Genomic DNA, 23,388 nt, shown 5'->3' on the forward strand with positions numbered 1-23,388 from the left:
AGGGTAGTTCAGAGCATAGACTATGGCGCTGAGATGAGCCAATTCTCTACCGCTTGCTGTGTGCCTTTGGACACATGCCCTCACTTATCTTTGGTTCCTGTGTAAATTAGGACTCATTTGTAATAAGTGTAGTGACACATTTGGCACCTGTGACCATTAAGTGAGTTGAATACATTTAAGCATTCAACTGACACATAAGCAAAGAATGTTGTACAATATTCAAATCCAAAGGCTTATTTAGCCCTTGCCTATCTTTTTAAAAGTATACTTCATTTTTTTAAAGAGTAGTTTTAGGTTCATAGCAAAACTGAACACAAGGAGTCATTCTTGGTAATACCTATTTTTATGGATTTTGATAAATGGATACTGTCATACATCTATTATCATAGTTCCCTATAGAATAGTTTTTGCTGTCCTAAAAATCTTGTGCTCTGACAGCCCCTGCTCTAACCCCTGGTAACCACTAATCTTACTGTCTCCATAGCTTTGCCCTTTCCAGAATGCCATAAAGTTATAATCATATAGTACATAGTTTTTTCAGCTTGCCTTCTTTCACTTGGTAATATGCAGTTGAATTTTCTACATGTCTTTCATGGCTGGACAGCTCATTTCTTTTAACTGCTGAATAATGTTCCATTATCTGGGATATACCACAGTTTATCTGTTCACTTATTGAAGGACATCTTGCCTGCTTACAAGTTTTGGCAATCATGAATAAAGCTGCTGTAAGCATAGCAGACAAGTTTTTGTGTGGACTCAAGTTTTCAACTTATTTGTGTCAATAACAAGGAGCCACTGCAGTTCCATACCATGTTTAAATTTGTAAGAAAAAAAAAATTGCTAAGTGCCTTCTAAAGTAGCTGTACCAATTTGCATTCACATCAGTAGTGAATCAGATTGTTCTCACAACCTTTCCAGTATTTGTTGTTGTCAATATTTTGGCTTTTAACCATCCTTACAGGCATGTGCTGTTATCTCAATAGTTTACATCCTTATTAGTTTTTGTAAAATACATTTGCTAGAAAGTTACCCCCAAAGAATGTCACAGTAATACTAACTACTGATGCTGAAAACCTAAGCCAATGTTTATTTTTTCTAAATTCATTTAATTGTGGTTTGCTTATTTTTTTTTCCAAAGTTTCTTTGATGAAGTAGTGTCACTGTCTTCCAACTACCCTTCCTATACAAAGAAAAATCCGGATTGCACAAACAATTGAAACTGCTAAAATGATACAGAAAAAGAAGTCACTAATTATTTACTTAAAACTGATATTGACTACAATCTCACACAAAGTAGTGTGAATCTCCATAGTCGTTAGATATAAGAATATTCGTTGTCTTTTAAAAATTTCTTTCATTCCAGTAAAGAAATCAGAATGTAACTAGTTTCATAAACAAGTAAAATGTGATTAAAATTTTTAAAAGGGCCATACGCATCAGACTGAGGGCATTATAACCCTTTAAAAACTAAAGATTCTGAAAAATTGGTCTGGGGGCGGGATCTGAGTATAGGTCGTCTCTAAAAGCTCCTTAGATAATCGCAGAGTGACCAATGTTCAAAACCTGTACTAAACTTTAAAAGGTCGGTGCACAACACAGTAGCTTCTTCCTATATAAAACAGCGAGATCACAGTCTCCAAGAACTGCATCAACCGCCCAAGCAGATAACACATTTTAAGCACTTTAGCAAGGCTGACCAAGCACGACGGACTAGATACACACTGGGTTTTCTTCCGTACTTCAGTCCGCTCCATGTAGAGGCTCCCAAAGGCTCCGATGCTCGCCGAACTAAGAAACTCGTACCGCAGAGCCTAAGTATCTCCAGAGCCAGAAACCACGGTTGCGCCAAGCTTTCCTAGCCTGAAAAGAGAAGACGAAGGGCCAACAACCGAGACCCCACTGACCCGCACAGAAACAATCCCGAATAACCTGGAGTCTTTTTTCGCGCTCTGATTTAGCCGGAAGTGACGCTAGCTCCTGGAGCGCGGGGCCGCCCCGCGGGAGAGGAGGGCGGGAGGGGGAGGGTTTGGGAGGCTGGGGGCGGGGCGCGGCCGCAGCTCCGTTTCCGGTGGCTCGTTGCGTTCGCTCACTCCAGCTGCAGCCACTCTCGCCCGTGGCTGCTTCCTCCATCCTGGTATTTTTTGGAGCCTCCATCCTGGTTCTTCCAAAGTGCCCGGACCCAAAACAGGAAGTAAGTGCGATGGAACCTTCAGGTCCCAACCGCCGCCAGGGCCGCTCCGCCCAGTGGAGCCTGTCCGGCCCCCTGGCTACCCGCTAGCTCTCACTGACCAGCGCAAGCTGCCGGCGCCTGGGCACAGCGGGCGGGGTCAGAGCCGGGCCTTCGAGAAGCTGAAGCTGCCGTCCCCGCACGCTCAGGCCAGGGCCTCCTTCTCAGGGCTGGGCCGGCTGTGGTGGCTCGAGCTGCAGAATAGAGGAGCGAGCGGCCGCCGCGGCACCACAGCGATCCGGCGGGGGCGGAAAATGGCGGCGGCTTCGGAGGAGCTAAATGGCGCCGGGACCCCTGGGGGTGGGGTGGGCCGGGAGCTTTGGTAGAGAATTGGGCCAGGGAGTGGGGCCAGTAAGGAAACACTACTTGTTTTCTCGTGGTGTTCCTTTTTTGGTATTATTTTTTTTGTTACTGTTTCTAGTTTTGTTGTGTAGTCCCGCGAAGGAGAGGTGGGCTTGGGTGGGGTTGAGTGGGGGCGGGTCTTGCCCCAACCCCCAAACCCCTTTTTTTCCTTAACCTTATTTGCGTCGTGGACTCTTTCCTCATCTTTTATGTGTTCAGTCTTTCTCAGCGATTCACGGCCCAAGCAGAAAGCATCGGGGTGGCCGGCCAAACCATTTCTGTCAGTTCCAGAGTGTCTTTAGAGGAGGAGGGACCTGGGCTGGGTGTGGGGAGTGTCCTAACCGAGCCTAGAAAATGCGTCTGCAAGGGAGTAACTGTAGAGTGCGGAGTTCCGAGGAAGCTTAAAATTTTGTTTAAATTTTTTTTTTTGTCCCCCGAAATGGACTTTGTTTTAAGAATCTCTTCGGGGACATATGTAGAGTATTTTAGCCTAGTCTCGGGTAGATTTGAGAGAAGTGGCTAAGTGCCGTTCTATGCAGTTGAATGATTCAACATATGTTTTTATAATAAAAATATTCGGCGAGGATGAAGATAACGGTGATAATTCTATGAAATGTGTCCATCAGAACTACTCCCTTTTTCTGATTGAATTTGTTTATTTGCCTTTCTCGTGTCTTGATTGATCTTTGTGTACCTCTTTTCTGACTGTCGGCGACGCCGCTCGTTGGGACATCTGAAAAAAAATCATGTCCTGGATTAGTACTTTCTAATGTCTTAATCTTAAAATGTCACTATGGACTTTTTAAATTAATTACACCTATATTTTAATTTGTGTACAGCAACCATTTGTAACTTTTTTTAAAAAGTAATTTTTAGTTGATGACGTTTATTAATTAATTTTTATGTGGTGCTGAGAATCGAACCCAGTGCCTCACAAATACTAAGCAAGTGCTCTACCGCTGAGCTACAACCCCAGCCCCCCATTTGTACCTTTTAAGCGCTAGTTCAAGAAAGAAAATAAACTATGTTGAAGTTTTCACAAACAGAAAATCCATTTTTCTTTCTCAGTTGCGGATTTTCATGTTTTTCTATTCACATTTTTTAAGCTGGTTTAAATTTACTTCAAATAACTTTTTGAAGATTTTTGCATCTTGCTTTTTTAAGATAATTTGAGTAATTTACCACTCACTATGTTAACGTTTAAAGATTCCAGCTGTGGGACTGGGGATGTAGCTCAGAAGTGAAGTGCAGTCTCCAGCACTGAAAAAAAGAAAAAAAGGACTCCAAAAACTAAAAGGTTAAAATTACATTCCTTTATATAAAGATTATCATGCTGAGAAATACCAGTCTGGTGAGAGAATAAAGAATAAACATCTTTCCATTCACAAAGTACAAAAAATAGTTTGATCCTATCTGGGGAAAAAATACAAAGTTAAGAAGAACAGTACGTTGTATGATTTGTGATGGTTTTATCTCTAATTTTAACTTATTAGTATCAGGTATTTCTATGTGCTACCAAACAACGTAATTTTTATTTCACTACATCAGTTGATAGGCTCACCCCAAAAATGCTTTTGAGATTAATCTAGAATCTATCTATTCTGCATGAATCTCTTTAATAGATTACAGCTGATTTAGATGGTGGAGCCAAAATACAGTGGCCCTTTCTTTGTCAACATTTAATGAGTAAGCAGTTACAGGAATAAGTATACTATTGTGTATACATATTTATGCTATATTAACATTTTTCTTTGGGTGTTAAGGCTTTAGAAGTTTTGAAGGAAAGAAATTATAGTTTTGGATCTAGGAATTGAGCTTTGAAAATAGAGCATGGCTGGGAAATGGTTGCTGAGAGAAACATTTAAAGTAGGTACAGGACCATAATCCTAGTGGTTCAGGATGCTGAGGCATGAGGATTGGGAGTTCAAAGCCAGCCTCAGCAATTTAGCTAGACTCTTTTTTAAAATATAAAAAGGGATGGGGATGCAGCTCAGTAATTAAATGTCCCTGAATTCAATCCCTGGAACCAAAAAAAAAGTAGGTATGTATGCTGTGTAGTGTTGTAACACCCCCACTTTTTCTTAGGTATTGTTGTGTTTTTGTTTTTGTTTTTGTTTTTCCAGCTAAAGTTTATCTCATTCCACCTCAAAGGTGCTTTTAAAAGGGAGGGAGATTCCCGTATTTATAAAGTTAGGTAGTCATTAAATTAACAACAAACTTCCCTTATCTTCCCCCCACATAATGCTTATCTTTCTATTAGACTCACTTATCTTCCCCATTGACTATAGACCCTACTGTTTATTGACAGTATAATCAATTTATATGTCCTGAAAATAACATCTCTTTATTTTGAACAGTTGCTTTTGTCATACTCCATTAAGTACATTAGTTTAAAATTAACATCTGTGAGGATGAATAGAAGAAACAAGTGTCTCTAAGAACTTACAGCCTGGCACATAAATGTTAAAATATTGAGGGAGATTAGCAGTGTTTTTTGAAGTGTGGAGGACCTAGATCACTAGTATTCAACACACATCTCTCTGTTGCAAAAACGTAGAAACTTTAGAACAGCAACAAAATTTAGGAAGGATTCATTCCACTTTTATCATATAGAGGCTGCCTATTAATACAGAGTTGTACTATACGCTGCCTTCTCAAAATGAAGTGTTCCTTTTTAATGCTCCATTTTTTTCTTATCACTATAATTTTCAGCACTGTGTTCTGTATAAAAAAGATTCCCTGGTAATTGGTACATTTAAGTGTTTTGTAATTTAAACTCCAAAACCTTTTTCTACCTCTTGAATGATATAATAGGAAAAAGTGTTAAACCTACTGCCAAGGGTTACTTGGAAAATACAGATAGTTATAAGATGTATGTACATTTGTTTGCTTTCATGTCATTTCTTTGTTTTTGTGAAGAGATTATGACTCCCTAGAAGTAAATGATGATAAAGTTTAAATAAAAGGACAAATCTATTTTTCATGTTTTTTCAAGTTTGTGGAAAGATAGCCCATTCTGTGTGTGAAAAACAAAAAGGAGTTGTCAGGAAAAAGCACACTGGAGAACTCTTGATGACCAGTTTTCTTTTTCTTAATGTCATATTTTAAAATGTCATTTGATTATGTATACTGTTGTCAGGTCATTCTTCCAAGCACCAGTAGTGAAAACTAATTATTCACTTACTATCCATTGTTATGTAACAAAAGAAATGGATTTTTGTTTTGTTTTAATTGCCTATGTGTATTTTTGTAAGGAAGTATGCTTTTTAAATTAGGGGTATGTGGTGATAATTTGTGGTTCCCATTAAAGAGCTTCTGATGGTAACCTGTATAAAAAGTGCTCATTTTTAAAGGATGAAATCTTACAGTATAACCAAACACACACTGTAATCTCTTCAATTATGAGCTGGATGAAAAAGAAACTCCTTAATTAAAACAATTTTTCTGCCAAGCCTGATACGAGTCTTCTACCAAGATATGACCCATATTACCAGATAATTCCATTTATTTGAATAACAATGACATTTTTTTCAATAGTTGATAATTGAATCAACATTTTAAGCGATTTAAATTTTATTAACAAGTCTATTGACGCATTACTGTGTATTGTCATATTTTTATCTTCTTAAAACCCAAGCCTTGCTGGGTATGGAGGCTCACACTTGTAATCCCAGTAGCTTGGGAGACTGAGGCAGAAAGATTAAAAATTTGAGGCCAGCCTGGGTGACTTGGCAAGATCCCGTCTCAAATTAAAAGGTCTGGGGATGTAGCTCCATGAAAAAACACCCCTGGATTCAATACTCAGTGCCATAAAAATAAAAACAAACCATGCTGAACATTAGGTACCTTAATTTGTTATGCTTTCATTGATTTAAAAATCTTCTCAAACTTTCCCACAAGGTATACAAAGGAACCAATTTTAGGGGTCAGCAATTATAGTCCAAGCATTCTGCCTTAGTGAAGGTTCTGTTCCTGTTGGGGAATAAAACTGATGCTTAGGAAGATGTTATTTTTTGGCTTTGTCTGTTTTCTAACATCCCTCTGTATTTTCAGGATGTAGGAATTCTTATGTTTTATCTGTCATGAAGATTTTTGTATTTAGTAAAGTTGTATTCTTTCAGAGTAAAAAAATTGTAAATGTATTTTCTTTGAATTGTTATATGTTACTATGCAAATCCTGAAATATTTCCTAAGGCATTACTTATATACAATAACAGATATGGTGTAATCATTATGGAATTTTTATAATAGCATAAACTCAAAAAACAAAAATGTTCATTAATATGTAATGGTTAGACAAATTTAGATGCTATGTATCTATTAAAAATGGGAGAATATTAGAATTGAAAATGATTTTTAAAAATTATAAAAGATCTTGATATTTTAAGAACTAAAGTTGGTATATAGATAAAAGACTTGGAAGGCATTCAAGAAGAGAAATGTGGATAATTTTTTCTTATGCTACATTGGGTCAGGAAATGTGAAAACTAAATGTGTCTTTGAATTATGCCTTTTAGCCAATCTTTAAATTCATTCAATAAAGTTGTTATATATTCTATACCTTGCTAAATTCCCCATTATAAGAGTATTTTGCTGTACTGAAGGTTTTTCATGCCATATAGTTTTCATCCCACCTCCCATTTTAGAATCAGCTCTAGGCATTCAGGGTGTATAGTGGTGCCTCCTCTGCTTCTCAAGATTTGCCACTGATAGTACCTTACTTACCTTACCTTACTTAGCCCCCCAAACTAGGAAGAAACATGACTTTTCCCTGTTTGGTTTTGAATTCTGTGTTAAATTAATAAATTCAGGAATGGTAACTTCTTTATGCATAGCCCTTTCTTTTTTTTCTACCAGGTTGTTTATATATTAAATAGGGTCATCTTAATCCCTCTCCCCCACATTTTTTATTGGCATGTGATAGTTGTGCATAATGGTGGGATTTGTTGTTACATATTCATACATGCACACAATATAACAATATAATTTGGCCATTATCATTCCCCAGTATTTCCTCTTTGCCTCCCCCTGGTCTCTTTCCTCTCTTTTATGGTTCATCCCTGGATTCTTATGAAATCAGGGTCATCTTATCTATCAGGAGCTCTAAATACAAGCAACTGTATTTTCCTGTTGTGAAGATACATAAAAATGCCATTATAAATGTTTATTACACTTAAGGTGTTTATTTCTTGAATTTATTAGGGTATTGTTGTTTAAAGATATTTACTAAATGATGGGAATATATTAAAATGTGAATTCACCAGTTAGAATAAAATGGCTGTTTAAATTTTTTTCATTATGTCTTCTCATTGTTAGTTAGCGTAAAAGTGGTACTTAAGGTATAGCCCTTTAAAACGGAAGAAGGGAACGCTAAAATATGTTGATGATGTTATGTTTGTGTGTTCCAAAAAGTTTATGATAGAGTTGGAATTCTTCCTGGTATATACCCCTGATAAAACAAAGACTGGAAGGTTCCAGAAGGTAAGCATAGTTCATGTATATTAAAAAAAAATTGAATAAAGGCACTAAATTATTCAACTTTTTACCTTACCATTATAAATTGATGTATCACCAACATTTCTCCATTTTAACATCATAACATTAATGGAAGAACTCTTCTAAATAACATTCTTGACCCCACTTGCTCCTTTCATCCTTTTCACCCTCAAAGGTAATGCATATGAAAGAGGTCCTTCCAACTTTCTAATTTCTCAGTTTTCTAGTAGGCCTCTGCCCCTTCTATTCTACTGAAATTACTTTATTCATATTGCCAGATCATATAGTTATTTCTCTGTCATCTAATTCAATATAGTTGACTAATGTTCATTAAGAAAACATTCTCGTGCTTTTTAGTTCATCATTAGTTTTTTCTTTGTGACTAGCTGGACCTTCCCAGTCTACTTGTCTTCCTCTTGACCGTGAAATGTATATAATAGAGTGTTCTAGAGATGAGATCTAGGCCACCTCTAAATTCTTGGTAATCTGGAAGAGTAGTTTGTGGGCTGTGGATTTAGCTCAGTGGTAAAAGAGTGCTTGCCTAGCATGCATGGAGCCCTGGGTTCAGTCCCTAGCACCACATATTAGTTAGCATGCCACTAACTCCAGTTTATAGGTAAAATCCTGGTCTGTTGAGCTTAGTTTATATATACCAACTATCAATTTAGGATTTTCTTTTGGATGCTTTGGATCTTTTTAAACAATAACACTGATATTTAAAAAAATTAATGTATAATAAAACATCTCTAGATTTAAGTGTCTCAAAAGTTATCTATTCAAGTCAAAAGCCTGGGAATTATCTTGAGATAGCCCCTCTTTTCCTAGTCTTTGTCTTTTATTTAGAAAATTCTTTTGGCCCTTCCCCTGTACCCTCTGTTCAGCCCCTTCCCTTTGCTGCCACTTTTCTAAACCACACAGTCATCTCTTGGACAGTATATCTTTATAACATTGCCTTGTCCATTCTCCATACTGTATCTCAGTGAGATTAAAAATGTAAGTTTTTGTTATAATCATGAAATACCAAGGCGGACTTACTTTAAAAAGACATAATTCAGTTTTGGAGGCCTGGTGCTGGCTCTGGTGAGGGTCCCATGGCAAGTGACAAAATCCTGTGCAGGAAGAACAAAAAAAAGCCAGAGACTGAGGGGGTTAAGGTTGTAGAGCGTACTTTTTTAGCATGTGCAAGGTGCTGAATCCGATTCCCAGTACCACAAACAAAACAGGAGACTGAGTTCCCACTATCCCTGAGGGTTTGCTTCCAATTTACCTGAAGACTTAACACTAGGCTTCACCTCTTTAAGGTTCCACATCATCTATGGCCCAGCTCCCAACACATGGTTCTTGGTTGAGAAACCAAGTCTAAACCATAACAGGCAGTAATGACTTTGCACCTGTCAAATAAGTAGTTGTGTTTTGCTTTGAAGTTTTTACTATAATTTTTGGTGCTGGGAATCAAACCCAATGTCATGGGTCTGCTAGATGGGCACTCTACCACTGAGCTACCTCCCTAGCCCTGAAGTTTCTTTTTAAATAAAAATGGCACGGTTACCAAGAGTAGAGTTTAAACCGAACGTTAAGTTTGTACAACCTTTTTGGAAAATAGTTTGCTGTATCACTAAAAGTCTAAAATTTCATATCTATAGATTAGTTTTCAGTTACTAATGCTATTTAAGTAAATGTATTGAATGTTTTGGTATGATTTAAGGAAATACAGGGAACAACATACATGTCCAGTGATAGAGGATTTGTTAAATAATGTCATATTTTTTATGCCCATAAGTTTTAAATGTTACACAAAAATTCCTGTGAAATGATTTCCTTAGCATTTTTCATTGTGAGTGAACGCTAAAGGAAGGTATAAAATTGTAGTCTTTGCATATAAACCAGGAGATAAGAAGGAACCACAACAAAATGTGTAATTTTTTATTTTTTTTCATATGTTTATGTATGATTTTAAACTGCCCCTTTTTTTTAACATTTTGTTCCTCTATCTTCTGTAATTGGTATTATTGACCAGCTGTTTAAAATAATTTAATGGATTCAGATATGAGAATAATGTGGAATCTAATATCTGGAGTTCTAAAGAGCTCTAGCAGAATCTATATCTTTTCACTGCAAATTTATGTTCAACAATTTTCTAATACAGCCATTCCGAAGAGAAGTTCTAATTAGAATGCTGAGAGAAATGGAAATTTTAATTCTTAATTTTTGTTGAAACAACCCCCATAAACCTCAGATCCTATCTTTTTAATTAGTTGGCCTTTTCGAATGAAGATGAAAAACCTATTGAAAGAAACCTTTAAAAACTGATTATTTCAGATTGTATAATATTTTATATTAAGAACTTAGTCGTAATTTACCTTTTCTGGTCTGATGGGGTTCTTTTCCACAAATTCCTAGATGTAGTTCACCTGTCTTCTTAAAATGGTTTATGAATGAAGATAGTTGTGTAGTTTTTAGTGCTTTAAAATAAAATCGTGGTACTATAAAGAATTCACCATAAAGAAAAATTATTGTTACTGGTAATATTTATGGTAATTAGTTGGTTGATATACACACCAGATGATGCTACAGTAACCACTAGCATTGCTAAACCTGTTTTTTCAGAGAATGTTTAATTGTTTGATGAGAGATAGCTTGGGTTAAGAAACTCATCATTTCTTTATTGGAGAATACATTTTGGGGCTCATTGCCAAAGGTTCTACTTAAAAAAGAATTTTGTTTTTGTCTTAACTTTTTTGGTTGAGACATCACAGAGGCTTGAGGTTAGAGTATTTTAGCATACTGTTAGTGTTCAGTTATTAAGTCTCATTTTGTAATGCTGTTAATTTTTCAGTGTTGCAGAACATGGGGGAGAAACAATCTGGATAACATGAAAGTGATGCGGCTGGATAAGGGAAGGCAACTTGATTCTGTGGGAAGGGCTATAGCTGATCCAACCGTTGTTTAGGTAAGAATACCTTTGTTGCAAGGTCCTTCCCTCATGGTTTGCAAATTTTAGTCATATCTAGATCATGATTTCCATTCATCTTTGTCTTGGGAATGTCATCAATACAATCGTAAGATGAATAATGACTTTTTATAGTAAAATTTCAGTGAACCATTGGATTTTCACAGTGTAAATGTTATTTCCAGTGAAAGGAAAACACATTAACTTAAAATGGTAAATACCATATATGAATGGATTAATATCTTGTGTGTAAAGGTCAAAAAAGCAAATATTGAGTGACTGAGTAACACATCAAGGCTTAAGTCTTTCTCAGTTGGCAGAAAGTATGTGGACAAGATCAAAGCTAAATATTGAGACAGGAGCTCCATTGAACAGTATAAAATGATTCTGAAGACTTCAACCAGACCATAGATTGTAATCCAATATATTGACCCCTACCAATCATGAGATTGTATTTCTAAGACTGATCTGTGAACAAGAATAAAATTAGAAAAGACAATGATGGATATATTTACTTGTTTCATATTATGAAAAAGACAGCAAGAATTATTATTTAATGTTCCTATTTTTTAGATAAGAGAGTCTAAATACCTATAAGAAGTGTCTTGTAAACTAATTCATAGATCAGAATAAAAGTTTTGATGAATTTTCTACTAAACAGTCAGAAGTTAATATGACAAGGTGCCAATAAAAACAACCTGCTGGGCACAGTGGCGCACACCTATAATCCCAGCAATTTAGCAAGACTACTTAAAAAGAGTGGGGGGCAGGGGTGGTTGGAGATGTGGTTCAGTGATAAAGCACCCCTGGGCTCAGTCCACTAGGACCCAAAGAAATGAAACAGATTATTTCAAACAGATTCTCATTCATTGGGTATAGTAAAAACAACTCTTTTTTTAAAAATACATTCTTTGTTTTCTAATTAAAACAGATTCTTGCAGATGATCTGATTCTAATTTATGAATATGAACTATTAATAGCAGTTTTTGAAATCTGAATTTATAATTTCACATAAAGAACACTATAGGCAATACCCAAATAAATGTGGGATATTTGGTTGAGGGAGGGGTTACCACTTCATGTTTCTATCTGGAAATAATTTTTAAAATTCTAATGTGGAGTCTATTCTTGTACAGATTTGAGTATGAGCACAGTTGAAGAGGATTCTGACACAGTAACAGTAGAAACTGTGAACTCTGTGACATTGACTCAGGACACAGAAGGGAACCTCATTCTTCATTGCCCTCAGAATGGTAGGAGAACTTGCTGAACATATACTTGTGACTCTTGGGATTTCTGAATTCCTTATCAGAAATACCCAGACAGACAGTATAGCCTAGCAGGGTAGAAAAGGAGTTAATCTCTTTGGATCATGGCTTAATCTTAGTTCATATATTTTTAAAATTTACTTTTATGTTTTTAAATTTATCGTAAATTTTAGACTTTATCAATCTCATAGTTATTTTATAAATGGGATCTATCAAATATCCAAAGATGATGATGGAATAACTGTAAGACACTTTATATATATATATATATATATATATATATATATATATATATCAATCATTTGGTGCCAGCAGTAATTTATTTTGCGTTTAAGTTCATCTTTATTAATATGGATTCTGTTTTCTTCCTACTCTTTAAAATTCTTGGGTTACTTTATTCAAACTTGTGGTTTTTAACTAGCACAAACCCATTCAAATGATCTGTGCTTCCTATAGCCACCTTAAATTTCACACATCCCAAATAGTTCTTTCAGACACTTCCTAAACCTGATTCTTTCTTTTTTATTTAGTGTCCCAGGTCATAAATTACTTAGGAATAAATTCCTTCTCTCATTTCCCACATTCATTCCCTTATGAAGACTTGTTCATGCTATAATATTTTAAAAATCCATTTCTCTATTTCAAGTCCCTCTTTCTTAGATCAGGTACTCTTTTCTCATCTAAGTAACTCTAATAGCCTTTAACCAGTCTCCCACCTCTAATTCATCTTTCAAACTGCTCAAGAAATTGGTCATGATACTCAGTAGCTTAAGATTTTTTTAAACCATCCAGTGTTTAGAATATAGTAAAATCCTTTAATTTAGCACTCAGGCCTTTCATCATGTTATCTTTTTTACTGGCCTCACGTCCTTCCACATGTCATACACTTATGTTTTAGTAGTTATAACTATTTTTGTTTCCATAGCATACCTCAGTACCATTGCACATATTGCTCCTACTGCCAGGAAGAATAATCATTTACCCTGCCTTGCTTTCAGATTTAAGATACTCTGTTAGGAATCCTTCCTTCACCTCTAGTCTAATCTCTTCTGTATTCTCAAAAAGGCTCTTCATTCCAACTTTATAGCTTTATTGTTACATTACTTTCTACATTATTTTGAAATTATTGGTTTAGTCATCTCCACTGCACTGCAAGTTCCCTGACAGGCAGGATATCCTTCATTGTTCTGTTTGCATTTAGAACACAGTAAACTTTTAGTAAATATTTGTGAATTAATCATATAACTTGCTTTTGTCTTTGTACATGAAATGTTTTGAAAGTCAAGTTGGTTTAAAAGGTGGCATCTTTGTAGTTCCTAGACATAATACTTGTAACGGTACTACAGTAGGCATAGAGAAGATTATGTTTTTGAGGCCTGTTTGCATAGCTGGGTTTAAATAAGCTAATGGGTAAGAAAATCATTGTAGAATCACTACTAGCTGGAGATTTTGTTTTTTCTTTATTGGTTTGAAGTTTTTGAGATTTTTTTTTTTTTTTTTTTTTTTTGGTTTATTGTTCTTTTCCTTCCATTAGAAGCTGATGAAATAGACTCAGAAGATAGTACTGAACCTCCACATAAGAGACTTTGTTTGTCCTCTGAGGATGATCAGAGTATTGATGATTCTACTCCTTGCATATCAGTTGTTGCGCTCCCACGTAAGTCACTATATATTAAGAATGTAGAATTCCCTTTTGAAACCAAATTTTAGCTTTCAGGGGATTCAGTTGGCCTTTTTAAGTAGATGTAGACTCTTTACTTAATGAGTGCTTACTATATGCCAGGCATAGTTATTAATGCTTTTAAATATTGCATAATATAGTCTTCTCAACTCTTTTAAATTCTCAACCTGTTGATAGACTCCATAAAGAGCCTTTTAGACATTTTTTTGTTGAGTACTCTCCCCCCATGTACTGTATGTATTTTTTAAATGTACTATATGAATATCTTTACTTTGTTCATAAATATTTTTTCAACTTACCCGGTGAGAACCATATTTACATGATTGAGAGAAAGCATGTTCTATAATAGGTGCTATTTTTATTAACATCCCCATTTTATAAATGAAGAAAATTAGACACAGAGAAGTCTAAAATAATATTCAGACATTGTGGTTCCTATAGTACATATTGTTAATCCCAATGCTATAGTGCCTTTTCCTTATGTGGAAATTCAATAGATACATAACTAGTTTATTCTCACTAAAAAAGTTCTTGTTCTTAACATGTTTATATCTAAGATCATTTAAGGTAGACTAGATTCTAGAGGACATATAGTATTTCAGGATTTGGTTATACATCTGATTTTTTTAAGCAAAGAGTCTGGAATCCTATTGAAGAGTGGTTATCCTACAAAGCCAGATGTCTTAGTCCATGTTGATCAGAATGGGGCAAGTGGTTGTTGGTGGCACTCTTAGCACAAAGGAGAGTTTTGCCATACCCAGGAACTCTTGATTTTGCACACAACACCAAGCAAGATGACATCTTCAGCTAGTGAAATAAAACCAAGAGTAGATTTTTAGCATGAAAAATCATGTCTTAACAAATAGATATGAACTTTGTATTCAGAGTTAATTTTTTTTAGGCAGATTATTTACCACTGAGCTATATATAATCCTAGCTCATCTGCTTGTTAAATTGAACAGAAAAGAAGCCATTTTGTTTCGATTGACTATCACATTTATTGAAAAATTAGTGTTAGTATTGCTTCCAAGTATGACATATACAAGCATCACATATTTCTAATTGTTCCTTCTAAAAATGATTCTTATGTTTTTTCAGTTCTTTCAATTGGACTGTCATTATGTTGTTGATTAAATTCTATAAATTTCTTGGCCTGTTTCCTAATCTATGTGGAATTTTCTACTAGAATTTTTTAGTTACTTTGGTATAAATTATGATTAATACATTTGGTTGAAATAGAATGCCTTGTTCATGATCATAGGTTCTGACTGGGTATTTTGTTCTCTTTTATGGTATTGAACTGAATTCTTCATACCCATTTTCACTTAACCCCAGGTAATATGGATATACTAATACTAAAGACATGAGTTGTGTTTTTTGTGTATGTGTGTACTAGGATATTGAATCATAGCAATAGTACGTATGAAATACAGTCTGGAGTAAAAGCATGAACTTCAGCCAGGCGCAGTGCTACATGTCTAATCCCAGTGGCATGGGAGGCCGAGGCAGGAAGATCGTGAGTTCGAAGCCAGATTCAGCAAAAGTGGGGCACTAAACAACTCAGTGGAGACCCTGTCTCTAAATAAAATACAAAATAGAGCTGGGGATGTGGCTCGGTGGTCAAGTGCCTCTAAGTTCAATCCCCGGTACCCTCCACCCCACGCCCCCCCGCAAAAAAAATAAAAGGTATGAACTTTGTTCACTCACCTACCCTCATCAGTTCGACCTGCTAAGTCCCACAGGAACCATCAAGGTAACCCTGCTCACCTACCCATAGCTCTGGAAGCATCTGGGCAACCCACTTACCCTGTGCCACTCTACCTACCAAGGCCTCCAGAAAGCAGCTAGGCATTTGGTCCTGAGAAGTTCAACCCATTAAGACCTTGGGAAACCTCCAGGTAGTCCTATATACCCACAATTCAGGAAGTAGGCAGCTAGTAGCCACCCTGAGCAAGCTAGCTCTCGAGACCCTGAGAAGTACCTGAGCTTCCCCCAATACACTGATGGGTACACTCTCTGTAATGTATACCAGTCATCACCACTGTTAGTTATAGCTACTATACTACTACACCTACCTGGAACCAAAGCCAAAGTAGCCTTCTCAACCAGTACCTTAGCACACATCTCCAGGAGAAATTTTTCTACTACAGAAACCACCTATGAAATGTGTAGAGGCAAATGATCTGATAGATGTGCAAACATAGGGACACAAGAAACATGAAAAAGAAAGATAACATCATGCCTCCCAAGGGAACACAAAGCTCTCTAGCAACAGACCCCAAAGAAAAGGAAATTGATTCAAATTAGTAATTGAAGGAAACTCAACAAAATAGAAGAGAACATAGGCCAATAATTCAACAAAATTAGGAAAATAATATGATCTAAATATGGATCATGAAAAAAGAATCGAAAAAGTCTTAGAGCTAAAGAACTCAGTAAATTGAGTAAAAATACATTTGAGAGCTAAATACAAAACCAAACAGAAGAAGGAATATCTGAGCTTGAAGATAAATCTTTAGAAATAACCCAAACACAAAGAAAGCCTGGAAGACTTACAGGATGTCATTAAGCAAATGTTCATGTTGTAGGTGTTCTAGAATAAAAAGAACAGCATAGAAAACCTATCAAAAATAGCCAGAAATTTTTTAAATCTTAGGAAAAATACATAAATTCAGGCCCAGGAAACTTAAAGAATGAAACCTAAAAGATTCAACCAAAAAAGATATTCTTTGAGGAATATTATAGTCAAACTGTCAAAAGCCCAAGACAAAGTGAGAATTCTGTAGGTAAGTGTCAAGTTATATATAGTTACATAAGTGTCAAGTTAATCCTCATTAAACTAAGAGTTTTCTCATCAGAGTCCTTATAGGCCAGGAGAAATTGAGATATATATTCAAACATTTGAGGAAAAAAATGCACACAAAGAATACTATGCCTAGCAAAGCTATCATTCAGAAATGAAGGAGAAATAAAATATTTCAAAAACAAGTAAAAACGTAATTCATGGGCAGATGCTGTAGCTCAGTGGCAGAGTGCTTGCCTTACATGTGTATGGCAGTGGGTTCAATCCTTAGCACCACATAAAAACAAATGAAGGCATTCTGTCCATCTATAACTCAAAAAAAAATTTTTTTTAAATGGTAGTACTTATGAAATACAGTCTGGAGTTAAAAACTGCTTTAAAGCATGAACTTCAGCCAAGCGCAGGGCTGCATGTCTAATCCCAGTGGCATAGAAGGTCGAGGCAGGAAAATCATGAGTTCATCGTTGTCAGATCAACTTTACAAGAAATGCTTAAGGGAGTTGTTCACTAGGAAAAAGAATAGTAACTACCATGCAAACATGAAAGTACAAAACTCACTAGTAGAACAGATGCACAAAAGAAAAAAAAAACATAGTTAAATCTTATGTATGGGGAATACCACAAAAATGAACATGAGAGGAAAAAGGTATGTACAAAAGAACCAGAAAAAAAAAATTAACAAAATGACAGGACTATGTCTTAATCAATAATAACCATGAACATAAAAATGGATTAGAATTCCTAGTTAAAACATTTAGTTAAGCAAAATGAATTTTTAAAATATCCTGCTTATAAGAAATTCACTTTACCAATAGACACACATAGGCTGAATATGTAGGAGTGGGAAAATATTCCACACAAATGAAAACCAAAAGCAAGTGAGAATAGCTGGGAACAGCCATAAAGATAGACTTTAAGTCAGAAACTATAAAAAGAGACAAGATCACTCTAATAATTAGAGATTAATCCAACAAGAGAAAACAAAAATTGTACATTTATATGTACCTAACACCAGAGCACTCAAGTATATAAAGCAAATATTGTTAGATCTAAAGGGGGAGAGAGAGAGAGAGAGAGAGATAGACAGACTGTAGTTTAATAATTGGGAACTTCAGTATTCTACTTTCAGCTGTGAACAACTCAGACAGAAAATCAAATTTTGTAGTTTACTATAAATCAAGTGGACCTAAAAGTAAGAGAACATTTCATCTAATAGCTACAGAAAATACATTCTTCTCATCAATGCATGGAACATTCTCCCGAATAGACAAAGCAAGTCCCAACAATTTTTTTTTTTTAAAAGAGTGAGAGAGAGGAGAGAGAGGGAGAGAGAATTTTTTTTAATATTTATTTTTTAGTATTTGGCAGACACAACATCTTTGTTGGTATGTGGTGCTGAGGATCGAACCCGGGCCGCACGCATGCCAGGCAAGCGCGCTACCGCTTGAGCCACATCCCCAGCCCCCAACAATTTTTTTTTTAAGTTGAAATTATATTATGTGTCTGACTACAGGATAAAATTAGAGATTAGTAATGGGAACTTGAGAAATTATATAATCACATGGAAATTAAACAACATGCTCTTAAATGAATAATGAAGAAAGCAATTTTTTTGAAAGAAATGAAAATGGAAATAAAACATAACAAAACCTATGGAATACAGATAAAGCAGTACTAATAGGGAATTTGATAGCAATGAGGGTCTACATTTAAAATAAGATTTCAGATAAGCAAATGTTGTACTCAAGGACCGATAAGAGCAAGAACAAACTGAACCCCAAATTAGAAGGAGAAAAAGAACAGATCAGAGCAGAAATAAATGAAAAAGAGACTAAAAAGATAATATCAAGAAAGCAAGGAGTTGGTTTTGTTTGTTTTTTTGTTAGGGGTTGAACCTAAGACCTCATACACCCTCGGCAAACCCTTGTTGAGCTAAATACCCAGCCCAAAGAGTTGGTTTTTTGAAAAGATAATAAAATGAACAATGCTAGACTAACCAGAGAAAAAAAAGAAAAAACCCAAATAAATAAAGCCAGAGATGGAAAAGGAGACATTGTATCTGACACCAAAGAAATACAAAGGATCATTTATAGGCATATACAAAATATACTATATTGTAAACAACTTATGTCAGTAATTTGGAAAACCTAAAAGAAATTGATAACTTTCTGACACAGATACCCTAATAAAATTGAATTACAAAGACAGAAAACCTGAACAGACCAATAATGAGTAACAAGATTGAGATATCATTTCACCAAATGCTGGTGGTGATACAGGAACGGAGGAACTCAACAGAGGAACTGTTGGTGGGAATGTACATTAGTACAGTCATCGTGGAGAACATTGTGGAGATTGCATACCAAGTAGAACTCTACCATGTAGTCAAGCTGTCCCATTTCTTGGTGTCTTTCCAAGGAAAATGAGATCAGCGTATTGCGGAGATGCCTAGATTTCCATGTTAGTTGCAGCACTGTTTATACTATCTATGATATGGAGTCAATCTAGTTGTCCATCAATAGATGAATGGATAAAATGTACACAGTGGAATATTAATTCAGCAATAAAAATGTGGAATCTTATCTTTTGCAAAAACATGAATGAAACTGGGGTATTGTCTTTGATGAAGTGAGCCAGGCTCAGAAAGTTGGGTATTGCACATTCCAATTCATTTGTGGAAGCTAAAGGGTTTGATTTCATGGAAATAATGGGGCAAAATGAGGGTTGCCAGAGGTTGGAAAGACTGGCGAGAGAATAAATACTAGGATACAGTTGCATGGAAGGGAAGGTTCTAGTCTTCTGAAACACAGTAGGTTGACTGGTTCCTAACAGTTACATATTTTGTGAAGCAGAAAGGGGCTTAAGGGTTCCCAGTGCAAGGAAGTGGATGTTAGGAGGAGACAAATGCTGGTTGCCTTTGTTTGATGTTTGCATGTTTTGTGCATGTATCAAGTTGTCACACTGCCCTTTTTGCCTATGCACAAGTACATGTTGATTTAAAAAAAAGAAGAAGAAAGAATACTTGAAGTTCTATATCCATCATAATGATCTGGTACTGAGTAAAGCATTATTTGCTAGACATCATGGAGTTGAATTTGTTTTCTAAAAATTATAATTAAATTTAATTTTAATATTCAAGTTTTCTGTTCATGCATTATAAGACTGATAAAATATATATCAGGGCCTTAAAAGTCTTCTCAGCATCCATAGTTACCTCTCATGTTAATCATTCTAGCTCATTTACCACTTGTGTAGTCATTCACTACTGTTGTTTATGCCATTTACTATTCATAGTGTTATATGGTGATTATTGCATTCATTTAGAGGATTCTTTCAGTACCTTAATTTTTTACTCTTTTTGTTCTCCATTTTCATTCCCTTTACCACTCTTGCCATTACCTAATGAATCTATTTGTTATCTTTTTCAGTTTTGCCTTTTTTTTTTCCCCTAATGCTACTTCCTTTCCATCTCACTTTTCTGGTACTCTGTAACTCCTATAGTCCTTTGCCCCATTGGAATCCATTGATCTTACCACTTTTTCATTTCATTGTTCCTTCTGTATTTATATCCTTTTTTCCCCCCTTTACCCAGTATGGTTTCATGATTAATCATTATAATCGCTGTCTTGCATTTACCTTCAAATCCTTTTTTCTTCTGTACTTTTATTGTTTTTTGGTGTTAACATAATCCTATCAAAATCTGTCTTTGTTTATGTCTTTGAAGGTGCAGCTAATTGAAATCGATTAGAGAAAAACAGGACACACAAACTGATAGATCTTATTCCTTATCAATAACCAAAGTGGGCTCATAATACTGCCCACCAGTCATGCCATGCCTCTCTAGTAATTCTTTTTCCTCACTGTAAGATGACCATTTCATGTTCTGAAACTTCTGATGGTTTTTCTACCTTTCTTAATTCTCAACTGACAACCTTGATTTTTACTTTACTGAAAATATTGGAGTAACCAGAAAATAATTTCCATACATTCCCATTACCATACTCATGTGTACCTGTGTCTGTATATTCTGTTATTCTAGCTCAGGCCTATTCTTTCTTCACCAGATCCCATCCATTTTGCCTACTGAAGTATATTTTGGGGAGAGGGGTACTGGGGATTGAACTCAGAAGAACTTGACCACTGAGCCACATCACATCCCCAGGTCTATTTTGTATTTTATTTAGAGACAGGGCCTCACTGAGTTGCTTTAGCACCTTGGCTAGCTTTGAATTCACAATCCTGCAGCCTCAGACTCCCAAGCTGCTGGGATCATAGGCATGCACCACCTTGTCTGTGAGGATGTCCAACATTCTTTCTTTCTTTCTTTCTTTCTTTTTTTAAAGAGAGAGAGAATGAGAGAGAGAGAGAATTTTAATATTTATTTTTTAGTTTTCGGCGGACACAATATCTTTGTTTGTATGTGGTGCTGAGGATCGAACCCAGGCCGCATGCATGCCAGGCGAGCGCGCTACCGCTTGAGCCACATCCCCAGCCCCCAACATCCTTTCTTAAGGGTGTTGTTCCAGTGATTCTTTCCTCTCTTTTGCAATCATTAATTTTTTATCCTCTACCTGAGTCACTCCTATCAGTATTACAAAAAATATTTTAAAATGCCCTTTAACCCACTTTTGGCTCCTATCCAATTTTCTTTCTTTCCTTTAACACAGAGCATTTGAAATAATTGCCTGTACTTGCCTCTATTTTTTTCTCCAGTTTTCCTTTTCTTCATGCTCTCCTCCTTACCAAACCTTTCTCCCAGGTCTCCACAGACCCCCCTCCCCCACTTTTTTTAATGTGGTACTTTGGAGAACGCAGTGCCTCACACATGCTAGGCAAATGCTCTACCATTGAGCTACAACCCCAGCCCTCCACAGACCTTCTTGTTGCTAAATCCAGTGGTCATTTTTGGTCTTTGTCTTGCTTGATCTATCTGTAACTCTTCATAGTACTTATTTCCTCCTTCCTGAAATATTTTGTCACTTGGCTTCTTAGTGAGTGCTTTTTCTTTTTACACTTCTGTTCATTCCATAGTTTGTTTCTTTTTCTTTTTTGAGGATGAGGGTGGTGGACAGTACTGGGACTTAAATCTAGGGGTGCTCTACCACTGAGCTACATCCCTACTCTTTTTTTTTTTTTCAATTTTGAGACTGGGTTTCACTAAGTTGCTTAGAACAGCAATCCTCTTGCCTCAGTCTCCTGAGTCACTGAGATTACAGGCATTCATTCACCACCATCCCCAGCCATTCTGTAGTTTCTCATGTTAACTTATCCATATCATCCAAACCTCTAAGTGTGGATCACCCCATAACTCAGTTCTTAGATGCTTTTTTCTTCTGTTTTTACTTATTTCCTAGGTGATTGCAATTCATTGTTGTAAATACTTTGTCTGGTGATGACTTCTAGATTTATTTAAGTCAGATTTGTCTTTGAAATCGAGTGTATTATCCATTATATAAAGTAGCCAGCCCCAGCATTCTCTTTAAATTCTCAGGGTTTAGTAGGCATCTCAAAGCAGTATGTTTAAAACTAAGCTGTTGAGATTCCCTAAATGTTTAAATGTACTGCTTCTGCACTTTTTTCCTCATCTCATTAATGGCATGTCCATTTTTCTATTTGTTCAAAAAAAAAAGTATCATCCTTGTCTCTTCAGTTTTTCCCACATCTGGTTGGTTCTGCAAATCACATTGTCTCTACCATTAAAATACATATAAAATTTGAACTACTTAAACCTTCACCCTAGTCCAAGCCACTGACCTTTCTTATCTTAACTGATCTCTGTTTAGTCTTCTGGCCTTCATTATTTTTCTCCCTTCATTATTTTTTCCCCATAGCAGCCAGAGTGAACCTGTTAAAATAAAAATCAAATCATATCACTCCTCTATTCAAAAATTTGCAATCATATACTACCTCATGGGTAAATTCAAAGTCTTTACAATTGTCTGTAGGGCCCCATACAGTTGCCTACTGTTATTATTCATTCTGCTCAGTCACCAATGGTCTTCTTGCATGTACACATGAACACTCTTCAAGCATGCCATATCTCAGAGCCTTTGTACTTGGCTCTCCTTGAAATACTCTTCCTTAAGATACTTGCATGACTAGCTTTCTTCCTTACTTTATTCCAAGTCTTGGCCACTTTCCCTAGCCTCCTGTCTACAATTTCAAACACTCCATCACTCCAGCATATCTCCTTCCTGCTTTACTTTTTATTTTTATAATCACCACCCAACATAGATTTTGTTCATTTTGTGTCTATCCTCACTAGACTATAAGCTCCATGAAGGCAGAATTTTTGTTTTGTTTTTCTCACTTCCATATTTCCAGCACACGGCAATACCTAGTATGAATTAGATGTACAATAAACATGCAACAAATTAAAATGTACATGTGGGGATGTATTGACAAGGAATGTGTTAAGAAATTATATGGCCTTATTTTTTCAGTAGATATTTTTAACTAGATCCTGCCATTATTATTCTGAAGATGATGAATTTTTTCCTTGAAGTTTCAGAAAATGATCAGAGCTTTGAGGTGACTATGACCGCAACCACAGAGGTGGCAGATGATGAGATTACTGAGGGAACGGTGACACAGATCCAGGTATAGTACATGTTCTAACTG

The 23,388-nt window shown here is 35.9% G+C and overlaps 2 protein-coding genes across 6 annotated transcripts in view; one reads left to right on the plus strand and one right to left on the minus strand.

The window, feature by feature from the left end:
* Window positions 1-2,087: 2,087 nt before the first annotated feature.
* The window catches only part of Dmtf1 (cyclin D binding myb like transcription factor 1), a 45,007-nt gene continuing 23,706 nt past the window's right edge, over window positions 2,088-23,388 (plus strand). The window contains exons 1-5 of one of the 4 annotated variants that reach the window (XM_076833471.1): window positions 2,088-2,191; window positions 10,902-11,015; window positions 12,152-12,268; window positions 13,818-13,940; window positions 23,273-23,367. In XM_076833471.1, the coding sequence (XP_076689586.1) occupies window positions 12,160-12,268; window positions 13,818-13,940; window positions 23,273-23,367 (327 nt within the window). In that variant the 5' untranslated portion in view covers window positions 2,088-2,191; window positions 10,902-11,015; window positions 12,152-12,159. Of the gene's footprint in view, window positions 2,192-6,697; window positions 8,051-10,901; window positions 11,016-12,151; window positions 12,269-13,817; window positions 13,941-23,272; window positions 23,368-23,388 lie in introns of those variants that run through there. The other 3 variants (XM_076833486.1, XM_076833479.1, XM_076833495.1) reach the window with 3 other exon arrangements.
* Tmem243 (transmembrane protein 243) overlaps window positions 3,223-23,388 on the minus strand; it is a 63,142-nt gene continuing 42,976 nt past the window's right edge. For both annotated transcript variants that reach the window (XM_076833524.1, XM_076833506.1), the window contains 3 exons: window positions 9,101-9,174; window positions 3,759-3,829; window positions 3,223-3,302 (listed from right to left, as the gene is read on the minus strand). In XM_076833524.1, the coding sequence (XP_076689639.1) occupies window positions 3,763-3,829; window positions 9,101-9,174 (141 nt within the window). In that variant the 3' untranslated portion in view covers window positions 3,223-3,302; window positions 3,759-3,762. The remainder of the gene's footprint in view (window positions 3,303-3,758; window positions 3,830-9,100; window positions 9,175-23,388) is intronic.

This window comes from Callospermophilus lateralis, chromosome 1 (assembly GCF_048772815.1).
Source record: "Callospermophilus lateralis isolate mCalLat2 chromosome 1, mCalLat2.hap1, whole genome shotgun sequence".
NCBI lineage: Eukaryota > Metazoa > Chordata > Mammalia > Rodentia > Sciuridae > Callospermophilus > Callospermophilus lateralis.